The sequence below is a fragment of the Malus sylvestris genome, chromosome 1 (assembly GCF_916048215.2).
Source record: "Malus sylvestris chromosome 1, drMalSylv7.2, whole genome shotgun sequence".
Classification (NCBI taxonomy): domain Eukaryota; kingdom Viridiplantae; phylum Streptophyta; class Magnoliopsida; order Rosales; family Rosaceae; genus Malus; species Malus sylvestris.
Window position 1 is genome coordinate 20004847 of NC_062260.1, and position 24267 is coordinate 20029113.

The window sequence follows — 24267 nt, forward strand, 5'->3', positions numbered from 1 at the left end:
GGAAATGAGCCTTGATCTCTCCTGCGGGTGAGAAGCCAAGTTTATCATTTCTCGGATCCAAGAATTAAAAGAAGAAACCCCATCACCCATCCTTCGAAGACTAAGCTGCCCGCCAAACCAAATTGGCTCCACCTAAGGACACCGCAAAAGCATATGTATAACAGATTCTTCCTGATTCTTACAAATGGGACACAAAGGTGATGGAGCCGACCTACGCAAGAATAACCCCATCATTGTTGTCAACGCCTCACTCACAACCCACCATATGAAATTTCAGATTTTAGGTGGTGCATTAACTTTCCACACAGCCTTCCAGATCATATCCTCAGAATTAGGAAGAACCAAGGAATTAGATGCCCCAACCATCAACCTCGAAGAGTGAATCCAGTGATATCCCGCCCTAACCGAGTATTTGCCACATCTAGCCCCAGACCAAACTAACCAATCCCGGCAAGAAAAAGACCCCAATGGAATGTCACAAATGGCCTTGACCTCCGCCTCAGAAATGAACGAACGTAAAAAATCAATGTCCCACGATCTAGTACTCTGACAAATAAGGGAAGATACCCTTGTATTCATTGTAATATGAGTGGAACTTCAGGGAATATGATGACCAAGAGGAAGCACAGGCAACCATCAATCAATCCAAAGTCGAGTCTCTGCCATAAAAAATCTGCCAGTGAGCACCAGCTTTGAGAATATCTCGACAGAAGACTAGCCCATGCCCACGAGGCTCGACTCCCCAATTTAGCATCAAAGAAAGATGAATGAGGAGAATAACGCGCCTTAAGAGTCCGAGTCCACATGGAATTAGGATTGTGAATTAGCCTCCAACATTGTTTCACAAGCAAAGCATCATTAAAGTCTTGGAAATTCCGAAATCCTAAACACCCCCCCCCCCGGCACCTTTAGGCAGTCCCATTTTATCCCAACTCACCCAATGGATCCTCTTTTTCCCTCCAGTATCACCCCACCAAAAGCCAGCAAACAAAGAATCAAGGTCTTTGTAAACCACAGCTGGGCATTTAAAAAGATTCATTGGGTAGGTTGGTATAGCCTGTATTACAGCCTTGATTAAAACCTCCTTACCCGCAAGAGAAAGAGCTGACTGTTTCCACCCCTGAATCTTCCCAAGAACTCTCCCATTCACGTATGCAAGGCTTTGGCGCTTAGATCTTCCCCAAATGGCCGGCATTCCAAGATAATCCCCAGGGTTAGATACCGACGACATTCCAAGGATGGCGCTAAGGTGTGAACACAGCTAAGGAGGAGCATTCCAACCAAAGTACACACTGGACTTATTGAGACTCACCTATTGTCCCGAGGCTAAACAATACATGTTCATAATATGCATGATATTTTCACAGTTCGAGGAAGATTAAAGAATCATCCTCAAAGAAGAGATGCGAGATAATGGGGCCATGCTAAATTATATTTTATTGTTATTTTTTCTATTAGGTGTCAATTGGAGGGTGCTATTATTGGAAGATGTGTTTTCAAGAACAAGTCAGCGGTAATTTTAATTTATGCTGATACATCTTTTATGGATTTGTATTTCCAAGTTCGAGGTTTGATGAACTTGTAGTTAAAGCTTTTCGGATGACATATATGATGCCTGATTATCCTCTATATTTGTTGAAATCAGATTTGGACATGCGTGTTTTGCATTTGTCATTGTTCACTGACAAATAAAAATTATGTGGTCACACAAATTTTTTTGTCATTGACGAATGACAAATGAAAAACACGCCCGTCAAAATCCAATTTCAACAAACATGGAGGATGATCAGGCACAACATATGTCATTTGAAAAGCCCCATTACAAGTTCATTGAACCTCGAACAAACTTCAAATTACAATCCCACAAAAGAAGTATTAGGATAAATTGGAATTGTTGTTGGCTTGTTCTTGAAACCGCATCTTCCAAGGATAGCACCCTCCATTTGACACCTAAAGAAAAAACAATAATGAAATATATTTTAGCTAGTGGCAAAGAATACGTAAAGGAATTATGATGCCAACAATTGGTTAAATTGGTGTCAACGGTTATTTAAGAATCATGGTAGGTTAATTAACGGACAATATGTACAAACAACAAAACGAAAACAGATAAAAAAAAAAAAGGTACAAATAGTTTTTTTTTTTTTTTTTTGCCTGATGTGTATTTTGATAACACAACCACGGGAAAAAACAACACGCATTGGACTCGAGTATGAATGATAAAAATATAGAAAGAAAAAAAGTCTATGTGAGAATGCTGATAAACTTGTCCAAATTTATATAGAACTAGGAATACACTAATTTTGGGGAAAACGCACGCATTAAAAGCAAGAAACCCAAAATTTATGCCTTTTCAAATTTAGTAATATAATAAAAAGTTAAATTAGAATGCCTAATTTTAAGCAAATTTGAAAACATGACAATGCTTCAATAACGTGTATCATATATCTGATTCTTTAAACTTTTATTATTTAAAATGAGAAAATAAGCATTAATATTTAATATTTATTATTAGCGTTTAAATTAAAGAAGTCGTTAAATATATAAAAAAATTCTAACTCATATAGTTTTTTCGGGACAATTCTCATATTTCATATTAATATGTAATTAATCTAAAATGCATTCATTGATTTAGCTATATTTGTACACTTTAATTTCGCCTCCTTTGTGCATTCATCTCCCTAATTTCATGCACTAGTGTCCTTTTTTTTCTTTTTCAAAATCTTGTTTTTTTGGTTGAAATCTTTTTCAAAATCCTTAACTCTCCTCTTATAATATGCATACAATATCAAGCATGCAATAGAGGCATTTTCGGCACACGAAAAATGTAAAATGTGTAAAATAGAATGTAATTACTGAATTCATTTATGTGAATTCTAGTCACTGGTTTTGCTTGAGTAAAAAAATCACACTGGGTTTTGTATGGAAAAAAATTGAATTTTAGGAGCTAAAGTTATATTTTTAATTAGATTAAATAGAAAGTTATATATCATTATGTATATATAGGCACTGAAATATAATTAACAAGAATATTCAAGCATGATCTTTAAGTACAGTTCTTTATCAATACTAAAATATGAAGGTGATGGTAAAAGTTTGCTTTTAAGCTCACTCACACATGACAAGAAGTTCGGATTCATCGAAGATGGTTACATGGAATTCTAAACTTTACAGTGGGTGTGAAATCAATACTGCACGAATTAATCAAGGCAAAATCCCTTTGGGGATGATGACATCCCCAATGTTGTTGTGCCATGGATCAGCCAAGTGAGTAGCCAAGTTCTCCAACGGTCCGGTGCCAGGGTACGCCGATTGTTGAACAACAAACCCGACGAAAGCCAACAACGCAAGCCGGCCTACACGATCGTCAATCAGTAATTAAATACTCTTCAAATACAATCGGACAACATAACATAAACATAGATATGTGACAGAAGAAACGTAATGTATATATGTACTAACCATTTTTGACCTCTTTGACTTTGTATTCCTCGAACTTCTTGGGGTCCTTGGAGTAGCCCAAGGGGTCAAAAGCGCCACCAGGGTACTTCTTCTTCTCAGGGTCCTTCTCCATGCTGCGTTGGTGTTCTACAAAGGCAATGGAAAGGAATTCGATGACCAAAATTGTAGGCAAAGTGCCCCATGGAACTGGGTTGCCTAAGTAGGTGGCTTGGCCTCCTGGAACGGCAGCCCACTCCTGTGCTTTTACCCAGTTGCCCAATCCCAAAGCCTCTGGTACTAGAATCCCTGGCTGCAATTGAGGGTTTGCAAGGTTAATTTAGTCATTGCAAAGTAAAAATGGATGCAATTTTTAAGGAAAATGTTTGTATGGTACTTACAACAGCAAGCATTGCCCATCTGCAGTGAATGAGCTCGGACTCCTTGAACCTCTCTAAGTTCTCTGGCACTTCTCCTAGCCGAAGTGGGTCAAATCCAAAGTCACTGAAAACCCACGAGCAACAAATTAATACAACCTCACCAAACTAATTAGTATGTTTTGTCTAATCTTAACCATCAAGGGGTGACCTATTGGTTGGGAATGAAATTCATGACCGTATTTCACATGACACATCCTGAGTGTGATTCTTGGCGTTTGTGAAACACACGATAGTGGCCAGAAAATGCTAAAATGTCTCTGCGAAGCCACCAGCGGATCCTTTTTTGTAAAAAAAATAAAAATATTGTCTGATCTTATTTTATTAAAAAAAAAATTAGCATGTTACGAAATCTTAATCACCAAATGGTGTCTCACTACGAAATTTATCAAATCTAGGTCTACTCTAACTATTACTTTTCTAACAAGATACATACTAACCGAGATATCATTTGATAAATAAACTTGTTACTCTAACATTATTGAAGTAGTGTATTTCGTTACCCGGGGGCGGAGCCGTCGAGGTAAGGAGGGCGGGGCTCGCCGGGCATCCACTCGGCGGACATGGAGAACCTGGAGGAGGCATTGGCACCAATACTTGGGAGCTGGACTGCGCTGGTCGCAAATTTAGACTTGGAGGATGAGAGGACTGAAGGGAAGGCAGTAGTGGCGATGCCACAGCTCATCAAAGTGTTGGAAGCCATTAGCAAATTTAGTGCCTGCAAGATTAAGGGTTTGTGGGGAGGAGAAAGGAGGAGACTGAGATTATGGAAGGTGGAAGGAGTGGCAAGGAATACTAGTAGTACAGGAAGTGGGGATATGGAAGAATCCAAATGTGGATTGTGATTGGCTAATGTATCTGGCTGGTGCTCTGTCATTGGGCCACGTGGATTCTGTTAATCCAGATAGGTGATTATGTGGAGTGGAATATCCAATTGATAGGTGAAATCTAGTATCTGTGGTGGAGGTTGAGTTAGGGGAGGAAAATCTAACCCACCACTTTTCTGCAGGCAAAAGATATTCTTGTAAAATTTTAGGGTGTAATTGGGGAAGAAATGGTTAGAAATTAGAACCACCATTTGGATCACCAATATGTTAGTGGAAGGCTAGATATTTTTGGATCACCAATGTTGAAGGCATTTTCTTGACGTCCTCCAGTAATTGCCCCAAGGAACTTTACTTCCAAACCCAAAAAAAATGTGTGTTTTTTTTATAAGAGAATCAGCTGGCAGCTTAGCTACTGCATTCTACTTTTTTAGGAGCCATGAAGACTCATAAAAGTATTTCAGTCTCTCACAGCTATCATCATGTAATACAACAATGCCAAGAATCGAATTTAGGATGTACCATGTGAAATATGGGCCTGAACCACTAGATCACCATGTGGTGGTTCAAATATTTTTTTTTCTCTACTCTTTAATTAACACCAAACGTTTGTCACCATATACACATGAGAGGACTTACCTATCTATTGATTAAGCTATCATGACATTCCAAACTTATCACTTGTATAAGTGTGTTTTAACTTTACTTAGCATCGCATGATTGGTTTGAGACATCGTCACTTTAACGTATCTTTTTTATATAGGTCGTAAATTTCACGTTCATCGGTAATAGATAAGTTTTTGCCCAGCTAAACTCAATTAATCTAATCTAGATACTGGTTAATTGTTTGGTCTATGCCATTTTATTCTAAACTCTTACATTAATCCATGTCAATTGTCATGTTTAGAAGTTAGATGCTCTTGTTTTCTCTCGGGTGAACATGTTTAGATACTCTTTTCCCCTTGGCATGTCCACGTGTATAGATACTCTACCAACGGTCAACTGTACAAATAATGGTTGTGTTATTTCAATGAATTAATAAAAAATAAATAATTTAATTAGTAACCATCGCATAATGATGATATGTTCTGCACAAATAATTTAAAATTTTAATATATGTAGCATCATTATAATCAAAAAGTGATTTACTACTATGTCCTATTAAACCATCTCCAACCCTGACCTAAAACCTAAAAATATTTAGCCTAGAAAATTTAGGTTTTAACCCAGAAACAGCTTTTCTACTCCAACCCTTTTGGCCTAAAATTTGAGCCCCAGATTATCAAAAAATGAATTAAGGCTATTTTTTTTAAATTAACTTTAAAAAAAAATTATGTAGACTATCCTAAATTAATTTTATGAACATTTTAACCTAAAAATATTTAAATTCCGATAAATTTTGAAAAATCACTAAATCAATACATGAAAATCATGATAAACCACATAAACTTTAAAAAAAAAAGACAATTAATAAACTACATAAACTTAATACAATCGAAAACTCATAGACTACATAAACCTAATAATGATATCCATCATCTTGACTTGGTGGTGGACTTGGGTGATAGTCTTGAGATGAATCATCATCTTGAAATATACTTCTTGTGGCATTCCCTTCGACCGGCGTTGGAGTTTTCATGGAACTTATCAACGATTTTACCCCACAAATCCTTTCTATTTTGATTGGTGCTGACGACACCATCTTCACTAACAGAAATCCATACCAAACATAAAGCAATATCTTCATCAAAGGTCCAATTACGACCTCTAACATGCTCTTTTGCCATCTTGAAAATTTTGGAAATGAGAAGAAATGGTAGAAAAAAAAATTGGAAGAATTGTAGGAGAAAAGTGAGTTTTGTGTGGATGTTTGAACAAATACATAGGTATTTATAGAGTTTTTGGTTGAATTTTAAGTTAAATAATTTTTTTTTAATTATTTTAGCCGTTGGATTTAAATTTGGACCGTTAGATTTTTTTTTTTACCGTTAGATTTGATTATATTCGATCTAAGCCGTTGAATTCAATAAATATATAAATATAAAACTAAAAAAAAAAATTGAACATGGACCGTTGGATTAACCAACGGCCCATTTAAACATAGCCGTTAGATTACAAAAAGTAGCCGTTGGGCTACTTATTGCACAGACAGCGACTGACAGGCAGGGGAACACCCTTACGTGGGACTGTTGGGTTTCTGAAAATACCTAGCGCATAGGCGAGTAGGGAAAGGGAACTGGGCTTCACAGCCTCGGTTTCAGTCTCAGTTGATGGGGCCCATTTTGCTTTGTGGCCTAAAACTGGGCTGGTATTTGACCCTCAAATGAGTTTTAGGTTTTAGGTTAATTTTGAGTCATGGGTTGGAGTGGATTTTGGGGAGAAAAAAAGGGGAAATTTTAGGTTATAGGTCAGGGTTGGAGATGGTCTTAATGCAAGAGTTTAAACTTATAAAAGATGTTTTTTCATTGCCATCTTTAGGTATACAATTCTGCACATTGATTACATATTAAAAGCCTAATTAATTGTACACCAATTTTTTATTACCTTTGTAAAGCTTTTGTACTTAGATTTTAAATATGTGATTAGTTTGTCAAGAATAAACAAGAAAACTAATCATGGGGACATACTTCTTTTTCAATTCTCTCCTCCGCATTGTTTCTTCAATGAAATTGGATTCATAGATGTAGGGATACAGCAACGACTGAGGTGTGAAAAAAAGGTCTAGGCGTAACGATTTCAGGTTTAGAATTGATTCAAAAATACGAGAAAATGCTGCATTCTCTGTTCTTTTTTCCTGTTTGCTGTAGTGATTCCAACTTAGTATATACCCATTTTTATAAAACCATGAATGGTGGTTGTTAAATGTTGTGCCATTCGACAATCCTTAGTTCTGCATTCCTTGGATTTTTTTGCTGTTTCCAGTTTGAACAACCTGTCATGGTCTTTTCTGATGGTGTATAATTGTATATTTGCAAAGATCCATGGCTATTAGACCTTCAATTAGAGATCAGCATGATTGCATTGTCATAAGACTGAAGCTATACAATTACTATTTGCTAAATATTGCTTCTGTCATTTAATTGCGGTTCGTCTAGAAGACGACTCAGGCATGTTGTTAGTCTAGATTTACATTTCTTATGTATTTGATTATAAGTCATGAACAAGCCAATGTTTTTCAAACTTTACAGATGCCTATGTTCACATATGAATAATTTGGCTTATGGATATTAATGTTGTAAGCAAATATGGTAATTGTTCTATCTATGGAATATCTATTTAAGGTCTCATTGGTTTAACATTATCAAAACTTTTGCCTATCTCTCAAGTTTAACAAATTCTTATATATACATATAAGATCTGAAAAGGATGGAATTGTTTTCTTATGTAGTAACCACCGTGTGTGATATATATATATATATATATATATATATATATATATATTCCAGTAAACTTGCTTATATCTTTGGAAATATGTACGTACCAACTGTCAAAGCATGTATATACTGGTGTCCAAGTTGAGCACAACAATGACACCCCATTCTATTCAATCTCAGTTGTTGATGCAGCGTTTGATGATTACAGAACGCACACGCACGCACACACCACTCATCACATACTCTGGAGTTGCATAACCATGCATTCCCATGACTCACGTCAAAACATGAGTTTTATCACCCTTTGTACCATTTTTCACAAGTTCGAAATCCGAAAAGCTTGCCATTGTAATCCTAAAATAACTCATTCATTTAACACACATGAAAATTATGCATTTTCATAATTAAAGTTTCAAATTGTCATCAGTTTGTTCAAATGCACCATTTCCTTTTTGTTTCCCTTCTTTCATCTTGCAAGCACTCATGGTGTCAATTTCCTTTTAATTTCGGTTAATGGCGATTTTGAAATTTGTGATGACCATTCTCATATTTCTATAAATTTTTTGAGAAAAAAACATGTGAAAAAGTACATTAGTCTCTAGGTCGTAAATCACATTAGTCTAATTATGACTAGGACAAAAAATCATGTCATGCATCCCTCTATTTGTTCATAATTGTCTTCAATTTATTCAGCTTAAATGTGTTTTATTCATCTAATTACGTCTAAAACAGCTGGTTTCCATGGCAACGCACGGGCCTAATTTCTAGTTTTATTCTAAACTCTTACATTAAGCCATGTCAATTGTCATGTTTAGAAGTTTAGATACTCTTGTTTTCTCTCGGGTGAACATGTTTAGATACTCTTTTCCCCTTGGCATGTCCACGTATATAGATACTCTACCAACGGTCAACTGTAAGTTATAAAACCCACAATTGTTTACACCAAAAAACAAAGTTATACTGTGCATGCTGTGTTAGCTTGTCCACGTGTTAAGACACTATTCACCTGCCGAGGCCACGTGGAGCACAGTGCACACAACGCTTCTTCCACTGCCACTCATTCTTCTTTGCTTCTTCTTCATCACTCCGATAACGGCCAACAACCAATCACAGCATTACTCAGTGAATTAACAACTAATTAACCCTAATTTAACGGTCAGTTTCCGTACAGAGGAACCACCAGCTCTCACATTCCGGCCAGCGATGGGTAACGGCACCAGCATCTTCGTCGCTGATGCTATCGTTGTCGTTTTGCTTGGGTTGGATTAAGGTGTCAAGGCCACACCAAATCCATTAGATCTTCGTCCTCTCAGCATTCCTTGTATTTACAAAACTAAGCCAGAAATGCGAGGACGGAGGTGGGTCAAAGATGGCATTGCAAGCTGTCGATAGGTACAAAACGGCGAGGTTGCATACACAATGTCCGTCAAGTGGTACGACATCGGAACTCGTTTTAGGGTTCAACACATCAGATGGCATGTAATGTAATCGATAGACATGCATCCCAATAGTGTTTTGTAGATGGAAAAATGCCGTCTGCAATTAGAGGGTGGACAAAACAGAGGGATTTGTTTCCATGTTGTAATAAATCTGACTTTTCCTTTTGGTATTTGATACGTGCAATAAAGTAGAATGCATGAGCACACGAGAAATAACATGATTTAGAACGAGGATATCTAAGATCAAGTAGAAGTGGCCGCAATTGAATATAAGATGAAACAAAATCAGTTAGGATGGTTTGAACATATGAAACGAAAACCTACCTATGTTCCGCTAAGAAAATGCGATTATGAGGCAGGGGCTTAAGGCAAAAGGGGTAGAGGAAGACTTGGAAAGAGACTTTAAGAAAATACATGAAGTAGTTGGAGTTAACGGAAGACTTGGCGCAAAACCGAGCGCACTGGTGTTCTATAATTCATACAGCCGACCTCACTTACTAAGATAAGACTATGTTGTTGTTGTAGTTGATATGTGAAGTGAAATTCCAATCTCAGTCTCTTGCTTCGTTTAAATGTGATGTGTTTACATGGAGCACGTGTGAAACATTCTTATAGAGTTGTTTGAAGCATTGTTACATTGATGAAGAGGGATTCGAGCACAAAATATCTTGAACGATGTTAAATGCTCTTAATCACACGAGGGGGATTCGGGCACAAAAACTCGTCAGCTAAAGTAGTTTAAACTTTAGAGTTTATAGTACTTGTATCAACTAAAAACATATAAAAATAAATTCCTTAAATTTAGATAAAATTTCTTGCAATGAAGAAATAGTTTTAGCGACATCACTTGTTATTAAAAGTAACATCATCTATCCAGTACATGTTTGCCACGTAATTTCTTTGATTACAAGATAGCTTCTCCCTTTATGAAAACGGCAAACTAATCCAAGTAGCAACCCAACTAATCTAGGTTAGTCCAATCTAACATTTGGGTGAAGTAGACTGAACTCCAACCAACTTACTGTAAGCTCGCGCCTTACCCAATCACGAACCCATTTTTATATTTAATATTCACCGCTTGATCAAACACTCATCCTCCGATCTGACCGATCCGCTACCCGTACGATCCATACCTTCCTTCCACCCAAAGTCTAATTCTCCGATCTCACATCGCCGCAACAAATCCACCGGCCAAACCGCCCGCCCGCCATGAGCACTCCATCACTCTCAGGGGTAAAGCCTTCAAATTTTCTTCAATTTTCCTCCGATTTGCGGGTTTCAATTCGAATTTTTGACACTGGATGTTGCAGAGCGCAGGTGCGTTCTCTGGATTCACACGGCTATGCAAGGGCTTGTCGGTGGTGCTCATTGGAGGCCACATTGTGGTTCAGCTTCTCCCTCATGCCGTCGATTACCTGACTCTCATTCCCGCCAGGTATTTTTCTCTCGGTTTGGGCACCTGCACCGTCCAATTTTGGGTTTGTTGACTTGTGAAATGGAAATTTGCTAAAATTAATAGTGAAATATTGCGTAAATGTGTTTTTACAGTGATGGGTTTTGCGAAAAATTTGTGAAATTTAGTGTTTTGAAGCGTGTGGTTTTGTGGGGTTGATCTGAAAGTCAACTCCGGTTATTCGCCTCGCTTGAGTGGAATTGGGAGGTTGTAGCAGAGATGATAATGTTGACCCTTTGTTTGTTAAATGTTTGTATTACAAGGGATGGAGTATGTGGTTGGTAATGGATTACAGACTTCGTTTTCGCTTCGGTTCTGTATTTTCTGAAACTTAAAAGTTGATTCCCGAGTGAAGCTTAGTGCCTCCTTAAAAAAAAACTTGAATGAGATGCATTGTCAATCCCGGTTCTGTGTATGTGCTCGTTGCACCTCACTATTTGGGGCTGTTCGGGTTTCTCCAGTCGTCTTAACAAGTCTGTGCCTTTATTATTTTATGCCTACTCTTTTCTGCGTAAATTTGTTTAACTTAATTCAAGACGAGCAATGTAATATTAGATTTATAATCATAATATTTTGAGGTTTTACATGATTGATTTTGTACATCCCTATGCTTGTTCATTCTAATGAAGGGTGAGAGCAAAAAGCCAGAGGGAACCAAGTAGAGAGGTCTACAGAGTGTTTGTTGGAAATGGAACAAAAGTAGATGTTGAGTCTGTTGGAAGTATCAAATTAGAGTTGTCTTCTGGTTTTATTTTAACTTTGAACAATGTCTTATATGTACCTTCTATGAGAAGGAATTTGTTTTCAGTTTCTAAGTATCTCTTTAGATTTGGAACCTCTAATGCGCAACTTAATCCTAATCCAAACTTCTTTCTTGTAGGACGATTCCTTTTGTCTGGAACCTCATAACATCCGGTTACATTGAACAATCAGTATATGGGGTATGCGCTTCTGATTCAACAAACAATTTTTCTGTGCCGTAGTCATATATTGAAGGGAATTTCTGGACCCGACACACTCTACTTTTATTACTAAATAGTACTGAGTTTCATACTTATTTAACAGGTTTTTATCAGCACTATTGGTCTTCTGTTTATTGGGAAGCTGCTTGAACCTGTGTGGGGTTCTAGGGAGTTCTTGAAGTTCATCTTTGTAGTTAACTTCTTAACTTCCATATGCACTTTCGTCACTGCTATTGCTATGTACTACATTACAATGACGGAATTTTACCTGTAAGTACTAAGAAATCAATTGAACATTTATTAAAAAATTTTGCATACTGGCGATTCATATTTTTTGTCCTTGTTTTCCATCTTTCTACATTTTCAGCTTTATTGCTTCCTTCTACCTCAAGGCATTCTGTAGCTTGTTGGTTTATTAGTAATAAGAAATTTAACATGCAATTTATTGCCCGCTTCCCCCCATTTCCTTTCAAGCTGAGTCAGTGGAAGTGAATGATGAACTTGGTAAATTTGGATCCAACTCTAACAGCACACAAATTTTTAAACAGATCATTCTGCAACTATCAACACGTATCTTCCATTGTCCATCTATCTTATCGTATATAATAATGTTTGTACATGTGGTTGGTAGCATGGTTTGATTGCTTCGTTTATCTCATCCTTTGTATTGTTACCTTCTTTGGTTCATTTGTGCTAGTTATATGCCTGTTTCTGGCTTCCACGGAGTCCTTTCAGGTTTGCTGGTTGGCATCAAGCAAATCATCCCCGACCAGGAGTTGCCTTTATTGAAAATAAAAGCTAAGGTTTGGACTTTCGTAATGGACCTTTCGATGAATTTTCTGCAGGTTATTGAATAGTCCTAAAACTCTGTTTGGTGCTGGTTTCAATTATGTGCAGTGGTTACCATCTATCTCGCTATTGCTGTCGATTGCCATAAGCTTCTGGATTGAAAAGTCAGCAACACATCTTCCATTCGTAATATTTGGAACTTATACGAGCTGGATTTATCTAAGATTCTGGCAGAGGAAACCAGAAACAAAACTCAAGGGTGATCCAAGTGAAGATTTTGCATTTTCTACATTCTTCCCTGAACTTGTGAGGTAATTAATTGCCATTATTTTCTAACTCTTCACTTCAATATTCCTGGTTTCTATTGCTCTAAGTGTTTCCTGTAATTGTTGCAGACCAGTCATTGATCCTGTTGCATCTATATTCCATCGGATGCTCTGTGGAAGATCTGAAGCTTCCAATGAATCCCAAGGTTATACCCTGGGCGGTTCCTCATTGCCTGGATCTGACCCCATTGAAGCATCTAGAAGAAGGTAACGTTTCTGGTCTCAAACAGCATCCAGCTTGAATGTTAAATATTACATCTCCGAAACGAAATTGATATATTCCTTGTTCGAATGAACTGTGGAGGGTAACCTCCCCCCTTCATAAATCACACCATTTCTTACGGTTTACACGGGCTTGAACAAGGGATCTTTGAACTCCCGATCCTTAAGGATGGATCACATGCCACTAGATAGCTAGGGAGATTAATAACTTGGGTGTATATAGACCCGTGGTTCGTGTAAGATTTGAAAATCAAATAAGTTTACTAGAATGGATTCAGAAACTAACATTGCGAAAGTATAAATACACATCTTAACAGCACCAACCGAGAATAATCAAATACTTGAATCAGGAAAAAGAATCTTCATTTTTGTGACCAAACTGTCTCTTGCAGAGAAAGAGGTGCTCGAGCACTCGAGGAAAGATTGGCAGCTGAGAGGTTGGCTGCAGCACACGGTACAGAAGAGTCTGGAAGAGATGCTGCAGAGAACGTTTAATTGCTTGGCGACTCTAGTATCAGTTCCTATCAATCAACCACCCAAATGTGTCATTTCCGTTGCAACTTCAGAGGTTCCGTGTTATTTGAAGGGAAGGCTTTTCTCTTTTTTTTTTTCTCTGTTCCCGCTCTCTGTGAATTCTCGGGGATCCTTAAGCTGTGCATTTTGCTGTGGACAATGTTACTTTGCACAATGATTAATGTGTGTTGTTGCTCAAAATACGTAGAGTAGAAATTCTTAAAGAGGCATCCATATCCTTGAAACAGTAGGGGCCATTTTCTCATGTTGTACAAATACATCTTTTAGCACATATACGTTGGTATAACTTGTGTTTGATCTCAATTTTTTATTATAAAAACGGAAATCTTTTTGCTCACCACCCCAAAGTGGCGGTAACTTGGATACCCTGTATCCATCAGGTCAAAATCCTGTATCCATACATATCTAGCATGTATTGTATCCGACCAAGTATCTGATACGGGATACGCAACTAGAACGATGTATCCATGCTTCATGTTAATAGGCGGAGAGTGAGTGGGGACATTCGATGCATGCATGCATAGTCGGTGTTTGGATAGCATTAGAAATATCATCCATCAACCATTTGAAACTCGGAAGTCTAAAAAGATGTGGGAATGGTGCCTCCTCCAGTCATTAGAGAAACAGTTTTCACCTTCATTTGATTCAACCAAATTTACAACTTCTTATTGTCTTTATTTAGCAATCACAGAGGACAGGCAATATAAACAAGGTTGGCCAGGGTTAGCGTTTCCGTCACCCCGGATTCGTTGAGAAACTTCACTTTTCATTGCAGAATTTTCACCTCCCCGGAGCTGTACACAAATCAGGGGCCGCATGACAATGTTGTCCTCCGTCGTGAGTTATATGTACAAGTCAGCTCTCGATTGATTCTCCAGCAAAGTACTGTCGGTGGACCATTTTTTTGTAATCTGTTAAAGAAAGATATAAGAACAAGAGTTGCATCAGAGGTTTGTGCAATTCAAATTGGGAAGAATAGGCACTTCATCACCTGGCATCATATTCCATGATGTTCAAGTTCGAAACATTAGTTTCGACATTCATAGCTTACGGTAAATTTGCATAAGGTACAACAACAGCAAAGCCTTTTCCCACTAAATTGGGTCGGCTATATGAATCCTAGAACGCCATTGCGTACAAAGTCTGAAATTAGCACGAATTGGAATCTAAGATGAAGTTATAAGTTTTTGAATCACAGTTTTAGAAACATTCAATACGAATGACAGAGTAACTAACCTTCCTTGTTACTCCACAGAGCAGCAGCATAGCTGTTGAGGGGGCTCTCCGGGTTTGGTTCTGCAGGTAAGAACTAAATGGTCAGGCAAGAAGGAATGAAGTCCACAAGAGAATACATATAAGAGCAAGCTTACCTCCCAACAGACTTTGAATGGAGAGTAGAATAGTCCTGCAATCGTAAGCTGAAGACCACTTGTCCTGTGCCACGTATAACATAAGCTTTTTGAGATTACACGAAAATTAAAGAAAGGAAACTCAATCCAACAATAGACTCAGACTGACATTTCCGCCACCCATCAAATTGATTGCTCTTGTCAAGTTAGCAGCGCCCTTGCGATAAGGGCACATTCATGTGGGCACCGCAGCACCCCTGGGTAAGGGGCATTGGCATACTGCCATCTAAGCAGCACTTCTGAGTTAGGGCATTTACATGTGGGCAACACCCTGGATGGAAAAAGCATCACCATTGGAATTATCCAACTGATACTAATTTATATACTCTCTTCTACACAACTAGGAGAGCATTTAGATATATCCAACCGATACTAATTTTCCATAAGATTCCTAATGTACTTACTCCTCGGTACAAGAAACAATGACAATCAAATGGTCAATTTAACTTCTCCATATTACAGTAACGGACAGTTCGTACTTGAAGTTTAGTATCTCAAAGCTTGACATCAGTTTCTTTATCGTAAATGTAATGATAGATACCTGCAAGATATCAAGACATATGTTGCCAAACTGATCAACATTTGGATGGAAGCACATTGTCTCAAACTTGACTTGCGGTGGCTTGAAAGGATAGTCCAGAGGAAAACGCAAAGACAGCTTGTAGGAAAAACCCTCATACATAGTTCCTTTTCCACCTTCGATTGTGCCAACCCATGTAAAAATGCTCTCACCTTCAGGAAAAGCCGATACTCCAAGATCTCCTCCACTCATCTGAAACCAGTGGACGTTGGACGAACAAAGGTCAGTAATACAACAGTCACCAGTCTCATAATGCGGTCACTTATTCATCGTTAAAATCTGTCTAGTCAAGACTAACTTCAGTGTCAAACTCAAATAGACTACTATTAGACCTTAAACTTCGAGACGATATTATTCAACTGAGAAAATTTTAATAACACAACAATATATGCCTACAAGTGTGATAACGGTGGAGACTTCCCGAATCACCACACATGCAGTCATAAAATGAAGCTTTGCAGTCCACAGACTCACACACACCTGCCCAACCCAACCTCTGTATCATACATCCCCATCATCCCATGATTACCAAGAATCAATAAAGTCCCTCTTTTACTTCTTAATTATGCTTTATTTTTTCATTTATGAATATAAATTTAAATCCACATCAAACCCAATTCAAGATTACAACAAAAATCTACAAAGACAGTAAGAAATTAAAAAAAAGTAAACAAATTTGAGGAAAAATCAAAAGCAAAGAATCAAGAGAGAGAGTACCATGAGAGACATCAACTCCTTCTGAAGCCTACAGCGCAATTGAAACAAAACCCATCTTTAGTGAGGACTTCAATTTTCTCGGGACCGATAAAAAAAGAGAATTTTCTCGGGCTCCAAACAGAAAACTAAAGAAAAAAAGGACTGACCTTTGAGAAACGGAGGTGGTGTCGACGGGGATGGAAGAAGCAGGCGGCTTTTTCTGACTAGAAGCGGGTGTAGGGCGCTGACGCTGCTGCTGCATGGCCGACGAGTTGTCGGCCGTCGGGTTGGGTCGGACCTCCATGGCTGACGACGATCAATCGCCTCCCTGATCGACGGTTGCTAACCAATATCTGATTTAACGGTTTCTGGAAAGCGGTGGTGGCGACGAGGCTGTCTTTCTGTTTATTTCGTTTCTTTATCCTTTTTAATTCCTTTTTAATGCGACATTAATGGCGGGGCGACTTTAGCTGTTGGTGTGACAAGATTATGATATTATAGTTTAATCTAACAAAAAAAATATAATTATAAATTTATAAAGACCAAACCTCTAAACAATTTTTAAGAGATTACGTGACGGTTAATGGTTGTGTTATTTCAATGAATTAATAAATAAATAAATAATTCAATTAGTAACCTCGCATAATGATGATGTGTTCTGCACAAATAATTTAAAATTTTAATATATGCAGCATCATTATAATCAAAAAGTGATTTACTACTCTGTCCTATTCATGCGAGAGTTTAAACTTATAAAAGATGTTTTTTCATAGGAAATGGTTTAAGGTGTGCTTAATTTGATGAATTTATCATCCACTTAACTTATTTCTTTATGTGTCACTTAGTACTACAATCTAGTGATATTCTTCTTTACTTGTAAGTTGTAAGTAAGAAGTTTTAAGTTCGATTCTCACCAAAGGCAAATTTGAATCACAATATTGTTAACCTATTATAGGGCTAAGCCCACCCCCTTTCCCTAGTAACAAATCACTTTAATATCTCACTCAGTTTCAATCTCGAACTCAACAAAATAAATTAGGAATTAATTAATCTCGAACTCAACAAAATAAGTTAGGACTTAATTAATAAGAACAAAAGATCAAGCATTTTATTGGAGGTTGTGTGCAATCATAGCAATCACCTAGTTGGAATTAGATTGGAAAAGATGACAATTGTGAAAATTACGAATCTTTTGATGATAATTGATATGCATGCAAAAGGGTTCTTATAAAAATTAAAAATAAAGCATTAGATATTATACAATCTGAAGGGACAGAAGGGAATCCGAGAATAAAGTGTATATTACAAATTTAAACACCATATGATTCAAGCATTTTAGTAAGTGGAATGATTTATGGTAGGCAAGCCAAAACAGTAGAATCAAATTGAGTTTAAACCCCGAAAAATATTAAGTTCAGTCATGTTTGTGAGCGTGAAGTATCTATAACAACTTATGATTACATATGCCTACACGCGACTAATAATAGCATTCCTCTTTACATCATGCTGAAGCCACATAGTGCTTAAGGGGGACGTCCACCTCAAATTTTGTTGGCTAGTTTCTTGTTTTAATGACCTTGTTTTCTAAAATTTTCTTATTCGTATCCTTCTACACGTAATGGATCACCCAATCAATCCAATAACAATACTCTTCTATGTCTATTGTACGTATAATTTCTAGAAACTTGATGAGAGTGCTCCTGTGAATCAAAATCTTGGCTTTGCCTCTGCTTTACATCCTAACTTTTGAGAATAACTCTCAAATAACGGAGATGTATTTTGGTAAGCGAGAAGCGAGTGAGAGAAATGAATTGTTGAAAGCATATATTTATAGTAAAAATGTAAGTGTACGTACGTGTAAAGTACAATAGGTGATGTCAAAAAGAACAACAAAAATCCACACTACAATCATCTGCATCTGCAGTAAACTTTCCTAAATACAAATCAAATGAATGGAACCTATTCCTCGCCACTATTGCTGCAAACGCTCAACCAAATAATGCACCAAAAAAGGAAGAGAAAGGGAGAGAGAGAGAGAGAGAGAGAAGAGGAAGCAACAAGTCCTATGATCCAACACCATCAACTTGTTCGGTTGCCTTTCCCAAATGAAAAATTAGATAAAGTAATAACGTCAATTTCATGCTGAGACCGAGTACGACGCGGCGTGCGAACCAGTTCTGTTGAGCCAGGCTCTTGATCCAGATCCCCAATGTCGGTGATTTGCATAATCTCATCCCCGTCGCTAGGTCCAGCATTGTTGTTTGGTGAATGTGAGGACCCTTCAGTGCCCCAGTGATCCATTTCAAGGTTTGATCCCCTCGGAGATGTGATAAATCCATCGTCATTTCTGCGGTAGTTGTGGTTGTGCAGCAGATGAACTGGGGACATGCCTTGCGTGGGAGATGGGGGCATGCTTGAAAATGGGCTGGTTGACGGTGAATGATGGCTGTGTTTCGCTTTCTTTTTGGCTTTGTGGTGCCACTTTTTCACAGCTGCTGCCACTCCCTCATTGAAAATGGTAGGTTTCATGGTCGAACCCATCTGTTTGATCAAACAAAACAAAGTAAATCGACGTTAAATCAAGGCTTCATTACTCTAGTTCCCCCTGAAAAATCAAACCGAAGCGAGATCATTTTTACCTGTGTTACTAGGGCATAGAGAGGCAGAGTCACATAACTGCATAAAACTTGTACAATGACCCTGTGGAGATCAACAATTTAGTATTGTGTGCATTAGCAAAACACTTGTGCTCGTTGAATAAGTTTGTCACGCCCCAAAACACCGAACACACGTGACAGTGTCACGTACATCCAGATTAACAAAGTACGTGCTGCAGTCACATGCTCAGGATTTTGGGGGCGAGACATAAGTAATGATTAGTGTGTAAATTAAGCTCACTGCTCACCCCATTGAGAGCCTGATGACAATGTCTTCAGTGCGCTTGTGGAAGCAAGAATTTATCCCAAACTCATACTGAAGAAGGAAAAAAAAACAAATGATAGGATATGAGAGACGAGGGGGTTTTTCCTCCAATTGAGCTCGTGAAGTGTTTTTGTATAAAACTTGTAGCTGCCGGAGTGTTCTTTCTAATATTCTAAAAAAATGGATCTTTAACTAAAATGATAATTAGAGAGGAAATGTGCTTACTGTACTCCATGCAAAGAAGGCCAGTTGAAATGCATTCTGCAATGAAGAGGGAAAGACCACAGCAAAGAAGCATGTGAGCATATAATATCAGTGAAATGAAGTTATAATACACATGAAATTTCGATGTTTTTTTATGTACCTGAAAGAAAACGAAGTGGATGAGAAAGAGCATGAGACGGGGGCTTCCGAACCAGAAGAGGTGATCGCCGGGTTGAACAAGAGGTGCTCCCTTCACCACATCTCCTCTCTCCTGAATCCTCAGCCCCATCTTTGTTATAATCACTAGCAATTTGGTTCCAACCAGTAGGACTATCTGCAATGTTTACAATTACCATAAGGATCTGATCTGTTTTGCTCACGATCTTAAGGCCTCGCTCGGTGTCAAGGCTAGGATTAGATTGGATAACGCATTACCCACCAGACGAGGCCTAAATTTATGTAGCATACATGAAACTTGGATGATACATTTTGGGTGGAACTTACAATTAAAGAGATGATTGGTAGCCAAAGATAAGAATGCCATCCTGTCCAAAGAGGAAAACATTTCTTCATCAGTAAATTAAGGTTCATCGCATTTTCGGAATCAATTATCAAGGAATATCTCAATTACCGTATGTGTTGGACAGCATGAACAACACTGCAGAGAACCATATAACTGGACTGCATTAATCAATGAAAGTAAAAGTTAATTTTGTAGGACAATATTTAATCAAACAACCTAATGAGTTTAATTAGATATCTAAATTAAGAACACCAACCTGATCTCCACAATAACTTTGAAATCCTCTTCAAGTGATCTGCTTATGTACTTCTGAAAATCAAATGTTGATTCGCTTCCTGGTGCCAAATGTGCCTGAAATCACAGAGCATATATAGAACTTGAGTCCCTTTACAACCGGCATCGATCGGATGCAAAAAACTTGGGAAAATGATGCACTCACCATGATAAATCCATGCCTCAAAGTTAAGTAATCAACCTTAGTAACTGAGTGGCAAAATTGCCTGAAGAAAGAGACCTGAGGAAGAAAAGGGAGAAACAATTAGAACTCCTTAAATCATTCCCAATCCAATGTCCTGCTGCCCTAATATTCCAGGCATTATTTTGAATTTCATGGTACTAGTTCATTGACAAGTGATATATAACACAACAGATAATGCTTGTGCAAACAAATTCAATTAGGATTTTTAATGAATAGACCACTCGAAACTCCATTTCATGGTAGGTAACACTTAAAGCACCATTTTGAAGAAAAACCCTGAATATTACTATTATTGCACCCGACTGTTATTGCACTATAGGTGAGGGTTTTTCTATTCTGGGAGGCTTAACAAAGAGTTTTAAAGTTGACTTGTTGATCAAGAAACAACGCTCAACGTCACAGTGATATGTTACTTACAATCCAAATGGAGACTGGTGACTTGCTCCAGAAGTTCAAATGTCTACGCCCAAATGATGTATCCCTTGCAAACCTAAACCTTTCTGGATCTGCAATGGAAATAATTGGGTAAAAGAAAATAATAGTGAATAGAAGAATCTTAGAGAAATGTTGTAAAACAACCAAAACTCTATTTTAAAGAGCCAAACTTAAAATATTCTTCTCCAAGATATGCTGTAAGCGCGTTTATTATAGCAAAATGAATGGTCACTCTTTAAATTTAGAGTGCAACTGTTCACTTGCTAAATATTAAAATTTAAGGGTGGACTCTTGAGCAAGGAGAAAAAAAGAGAGAGAAGGTTGCTCTAAAAAATGTGGGTTTGAGTTTAAATTGTTAATAATAAAATATTCAAAATTCATTAAAATAGAAACTTATTAGAGAAGAAAAATTAAACTGAATAGTTAAAATAGCTTTTTTACACAGTTTACTTGTTAGTTGAACAAAATTTAGAATTTTTGTTGAAGACACTATAAGAAAGTCATCCTCAGTATCAACTAATCATTCTTTAAGAAAGGAAAAAATGAACTAGAAAATTAATCTTTGGAGATACATAAACCATTCATAATTTGGGATAGGGCCCACGTAGCTTTGAAGTGAAAAAAAAGGGTTTGGTAAATAAATTAAACTGAAGTAAATTACAAACCATTATAGTACTGGTATTCAATTGATCTTGTCTCCTTCTCCCAAACCTTCCATTTTCTCATCTGTAAATCCAAAACAACAATGAAAAGATGAGAGAGAGAGAGAGAGAGAGAGAGAGAGAGAGATTCCAAAACAGTAAAAATTTGCTAGTTTTACCTTGTATCTTCCAAAACCCAAGGTAAGAATGCAGTACAGCACATGAAAAACTGCTAACACAAAGATAAACATATGCAGTTGGTGAATCCCATATGCAGATACAAAGGCTACTTTTCCCTGCAAAAAAAATAGTTCACAGTCAATTATACCCAACTTACATACACATGGTAAAAAGATGATAATAACTAACTATCCCTCCCTTAGTTTTTACCTTCTCTGTGCAGTAATCATTTCCTTTTACTGCTAATCTGCGCCTGTGATTGAAGAACTCAAGAAGTTTCCTACCATTACCTCCAGATTTTGATGACTTATTATCTTTGCAGGGATGCCAAGTGGCTCCAACACTTTTTGATATGCATATATCAGAGATTGATCCTTGCAGCACAGTTAGGAGAAAGGATAAAAATCCCAACAGCATAAGCTCTTCAAAGAATTCAAAGACAACAAAGAAAACGGTTAGGCTATGAACAAACATAACATTTTATAATCCCCAAAAAATAAAAAGGGAAATAAATGACCAAGTTAGATGGTTATATACCAGATTTAATCTTCTCAAGCGCTTCAACTAGAGCTCTCTTGTGTTTCCTTGCTAGCCACTGAAAGTGATGTAAGAACAACAATCTCAGTTGCAAATTAGTCCCAGTTCGGAACATTGTGAAGTGACTTGAGAGGTGTAGTTTAAGTGGAAGCAGGAGACGGCGACAGTGAAATTCTACTATTTTTAAACGTTAGTTCACTTGTTCCATGATTCAAAGGCGGGGGATCGCCCTTACGACATGGGATTTGGTTGCGTTTGCATGCATGATCTGTATATTTGAGATCATCCAGAGATAATCGTAATTATTTAATTAATTAAGAATATGGATTAATTACCTTTCCTATGAGGTGGATCATACGTTCAATGACGATCGAAACTGCGAGCAGCACAAAACAGACCACAGCAACAGCCCATGTCGGTGTTTCCTCTAGTGAACGCTCTTTTTCGAGTTCAGCCATTACAACTTAATTCCACTGAAAAAAGCTCGCTACCAAGAACTGCTTTTTGGAAACCAATATTGGTAACAATATATAAATAAGTTTGTATATAAATGATGAGTTTGTCTTTGTTATTTATAAGGGAAATTTTGTCTGCAGAAAAGCCTGGGGCGAGGACAAAAGTTCAAGACTTATTCCAAGTTGTTTGTAGCATTAGGCAGTCTCTGTCGTTGTAGAACTTTAACTTGGGGATACTTGGCATGCAAATTGGAGTTGTATTTGTCGAAAGAATGGACTTGTACAAATTATGATTGACTTGGCATGACACGTCTTTAAATAATACAATTGATTTTGTATTAATAAAAACCGTTACGTACGTTTTGTTATGAGCATATTATAATATTATCAACAACATATTAACGATATACTAACAATATAACATTTTTCAGAAAATTTGTTATTTTAAATGCATAATATGTCCATATGATTGGAATTAAAAATTGACCAAATCCCAAATATGCTGATCAAAATGGCATTTAATTGTTCATCGTGTATTTTATTGTACTTTTCATATGCGCGGGTCAATCACAAAGAAGATGGACATGTGGTGGAACAGAGCTTAAGATTTTTCCTCTTACAAACTAATTAATAATGTTTACAATGTCAACATAAGTAAGAAGAAGACTGATTGAAACTTGAAAGACTTGAAAAACTGACTATTAACGAAACAAAATTCAAGAAATTATGTCAACAAAAGTAAGAAGAAGACTCATTCCACGCGATCTAACTGACCATGCAAGTGGTTCATGGTATTTGGTACTTCGAGTCTTCTTTTTTCTAGCTTTCATAAGAAATTGTGGTAACTCACAATTCAATTTTAATCTAAAGATAGAAGAAAAAAAAGTACAATAACCAAAGTTAGATTTCTTCCACTGTTAAATTAAAATCGAACGGAGGGTTGTCACTGTTTTTTATAACCATGATTTCTAGAAGAACATGACTAATGTTATTTTAAACAAAATTAATGTTGAGGGCCAAAAGCGTACCTAGATTGTAGTCAATTGGACTGCAGAAAAAAAAAATAGAGAAATGTAGAGATTTATGTGTGGTTCTCATTGCAGCGAGCCGAGCAATATGGATCTTAATTGGTTTAATAGTCTAACGGACTCAGAAGGGGACAAATGTAAAGAGGCATGGACCATTTGGTGTTACTGTTCATAAGTAATGCATGGCATGGACCACCACCTCCAAATGGTTCATACTTATCAACAAACCTATCACGTATGTTATTGCATGAAAATATAAAAATTCCATGGTTGAGTTAACAATTGAGAAGCTATCCATTTGGGAATTCTTGTCCATTATAATTTATATGGAGGTTATCTTATCTAGACGTTAATGTCTAGTTTTTATTTTAATGGTCAAAG

The 24267-nt window shown here is 37.2% G+C and overlaps 4 protein-coding genes across 5 annotated transcripts; 1 reads left to right on the forward strand and 3 right to left on the reverse strand.

Moving 5' to 3' along the window:
* Positions 1-3040: 3040 nt before the first annotated feature.
* Positions 3041-4657, reverse strand: LOC126625341 (chlorophyll a-b binding protein 6, chloroplastic-like). The gene is made up of 4 exons (XM_050294439.1): positions 4379-4657; positions 3840-3942; positions 3463-3751; positions 3041-3356 (listed from the first exon to the last, which is right to left on the reverse strand). The coding sequence occupies exons 1-4, from the start codon at positions 4576-4578 to the stop codon at positions 3205-3207; spliced, it is 744 nt and encodes a 247-aa protein (XP_050150396.1). The 5' UTR covers positions 4579-4657; the 3' UTR covers positions 3041-3204.
* A 5864-nt stretch (positions 4658-10521) lies between these two features.
* LOC126623960 (rhomboid-like protein 19) lies at positions 10522-14138 on the forward strand. Its single transcript, XM_050292946.1, has 8 exons — positions 10522-10745; positions 10823-10947; positions 11846-11906; positions 12031-12197; positions 12625-12730; positions 12825-13027; positions 13112-13249; positions 13657-14138. Exons 1-8 carry the CDS (start codon positions 10722-10724, stop codon positions 13757-13759), a joined length of 927 nt encoding a protein of 308 aa, XP_050148903.1. The 5' UTR covers positions 10522-10721; the 3' UTR covers positions 13760-14138.
* A 275-nt stretch (positions 14139-14413) lies between these two features.
* LOC126623971 (uncharacterized) lies at positions 14414-16966 on the reverse strand. 2 transcript variants are annotated; one of them, XM_050292958.1, is made up of 6 exons: positions 16651-16963; positions 16505-16532; positions 15749-15979; positions 15169-15232; positions 15035-15094; positions 14414-14709 (listed from the first exon to the last, which is right to left on the reverse strand). In XM_050292958.1, exons 1-6 carry the CDS (start codon positions 16785-16787, stop codon positions 14654-14656), a joined length of 576 nt encoding a protein of 191 aa, XP_050148915.1. In that variant the 5' UTR covers positions 16788-16963; the 3' UTR covers positions 14414-14653. The 2 variants fall into 2 exon arrangements, with proteins under 2 accessions (XP_050148915.1, XP_050148923.1); XM_050292966.1 differs by lacking the exon at positions 14414-14709 and adding an exon at positions 14716-14941 and having other exon boundaries at positions 16651-16966.
* A 1328-nt stretch (positions 16967-18294) lies between these two features.
* On the reverse strand, positions 18295-22956 carry LOC126587328 (MLO-like protein 6). The gene is made up of 15 exons (XM_050252390.1): positions 22739-22956; positions 22404-22461; positions 22077-22288; positions 21866-21982; positions 21711-21771; positions 21028-21116; positions 20572-20646; positions 20389-20483; positions 20241-20290; positions 20114-20154; positions 19770-19943; positions 19631-19666; positions 19389-19456; positions 19123-19183; positions 18295-19024 (listed from the first exon to the last, which is right to left on the reverse strand). Exons 1-15 carry the CDS (start codon positions 22859-22861, stop codon positions 18563-18565), a joined length of 1722 nt encoding a protein of 573 aa, XP_050108347.1. The 5' UTR covers positions 22862-22956; the 3' UTR covers positions 18295-18562.
* Between the last annotated feature and the right edge of the window lie 1311 nt (positions 22957-24267).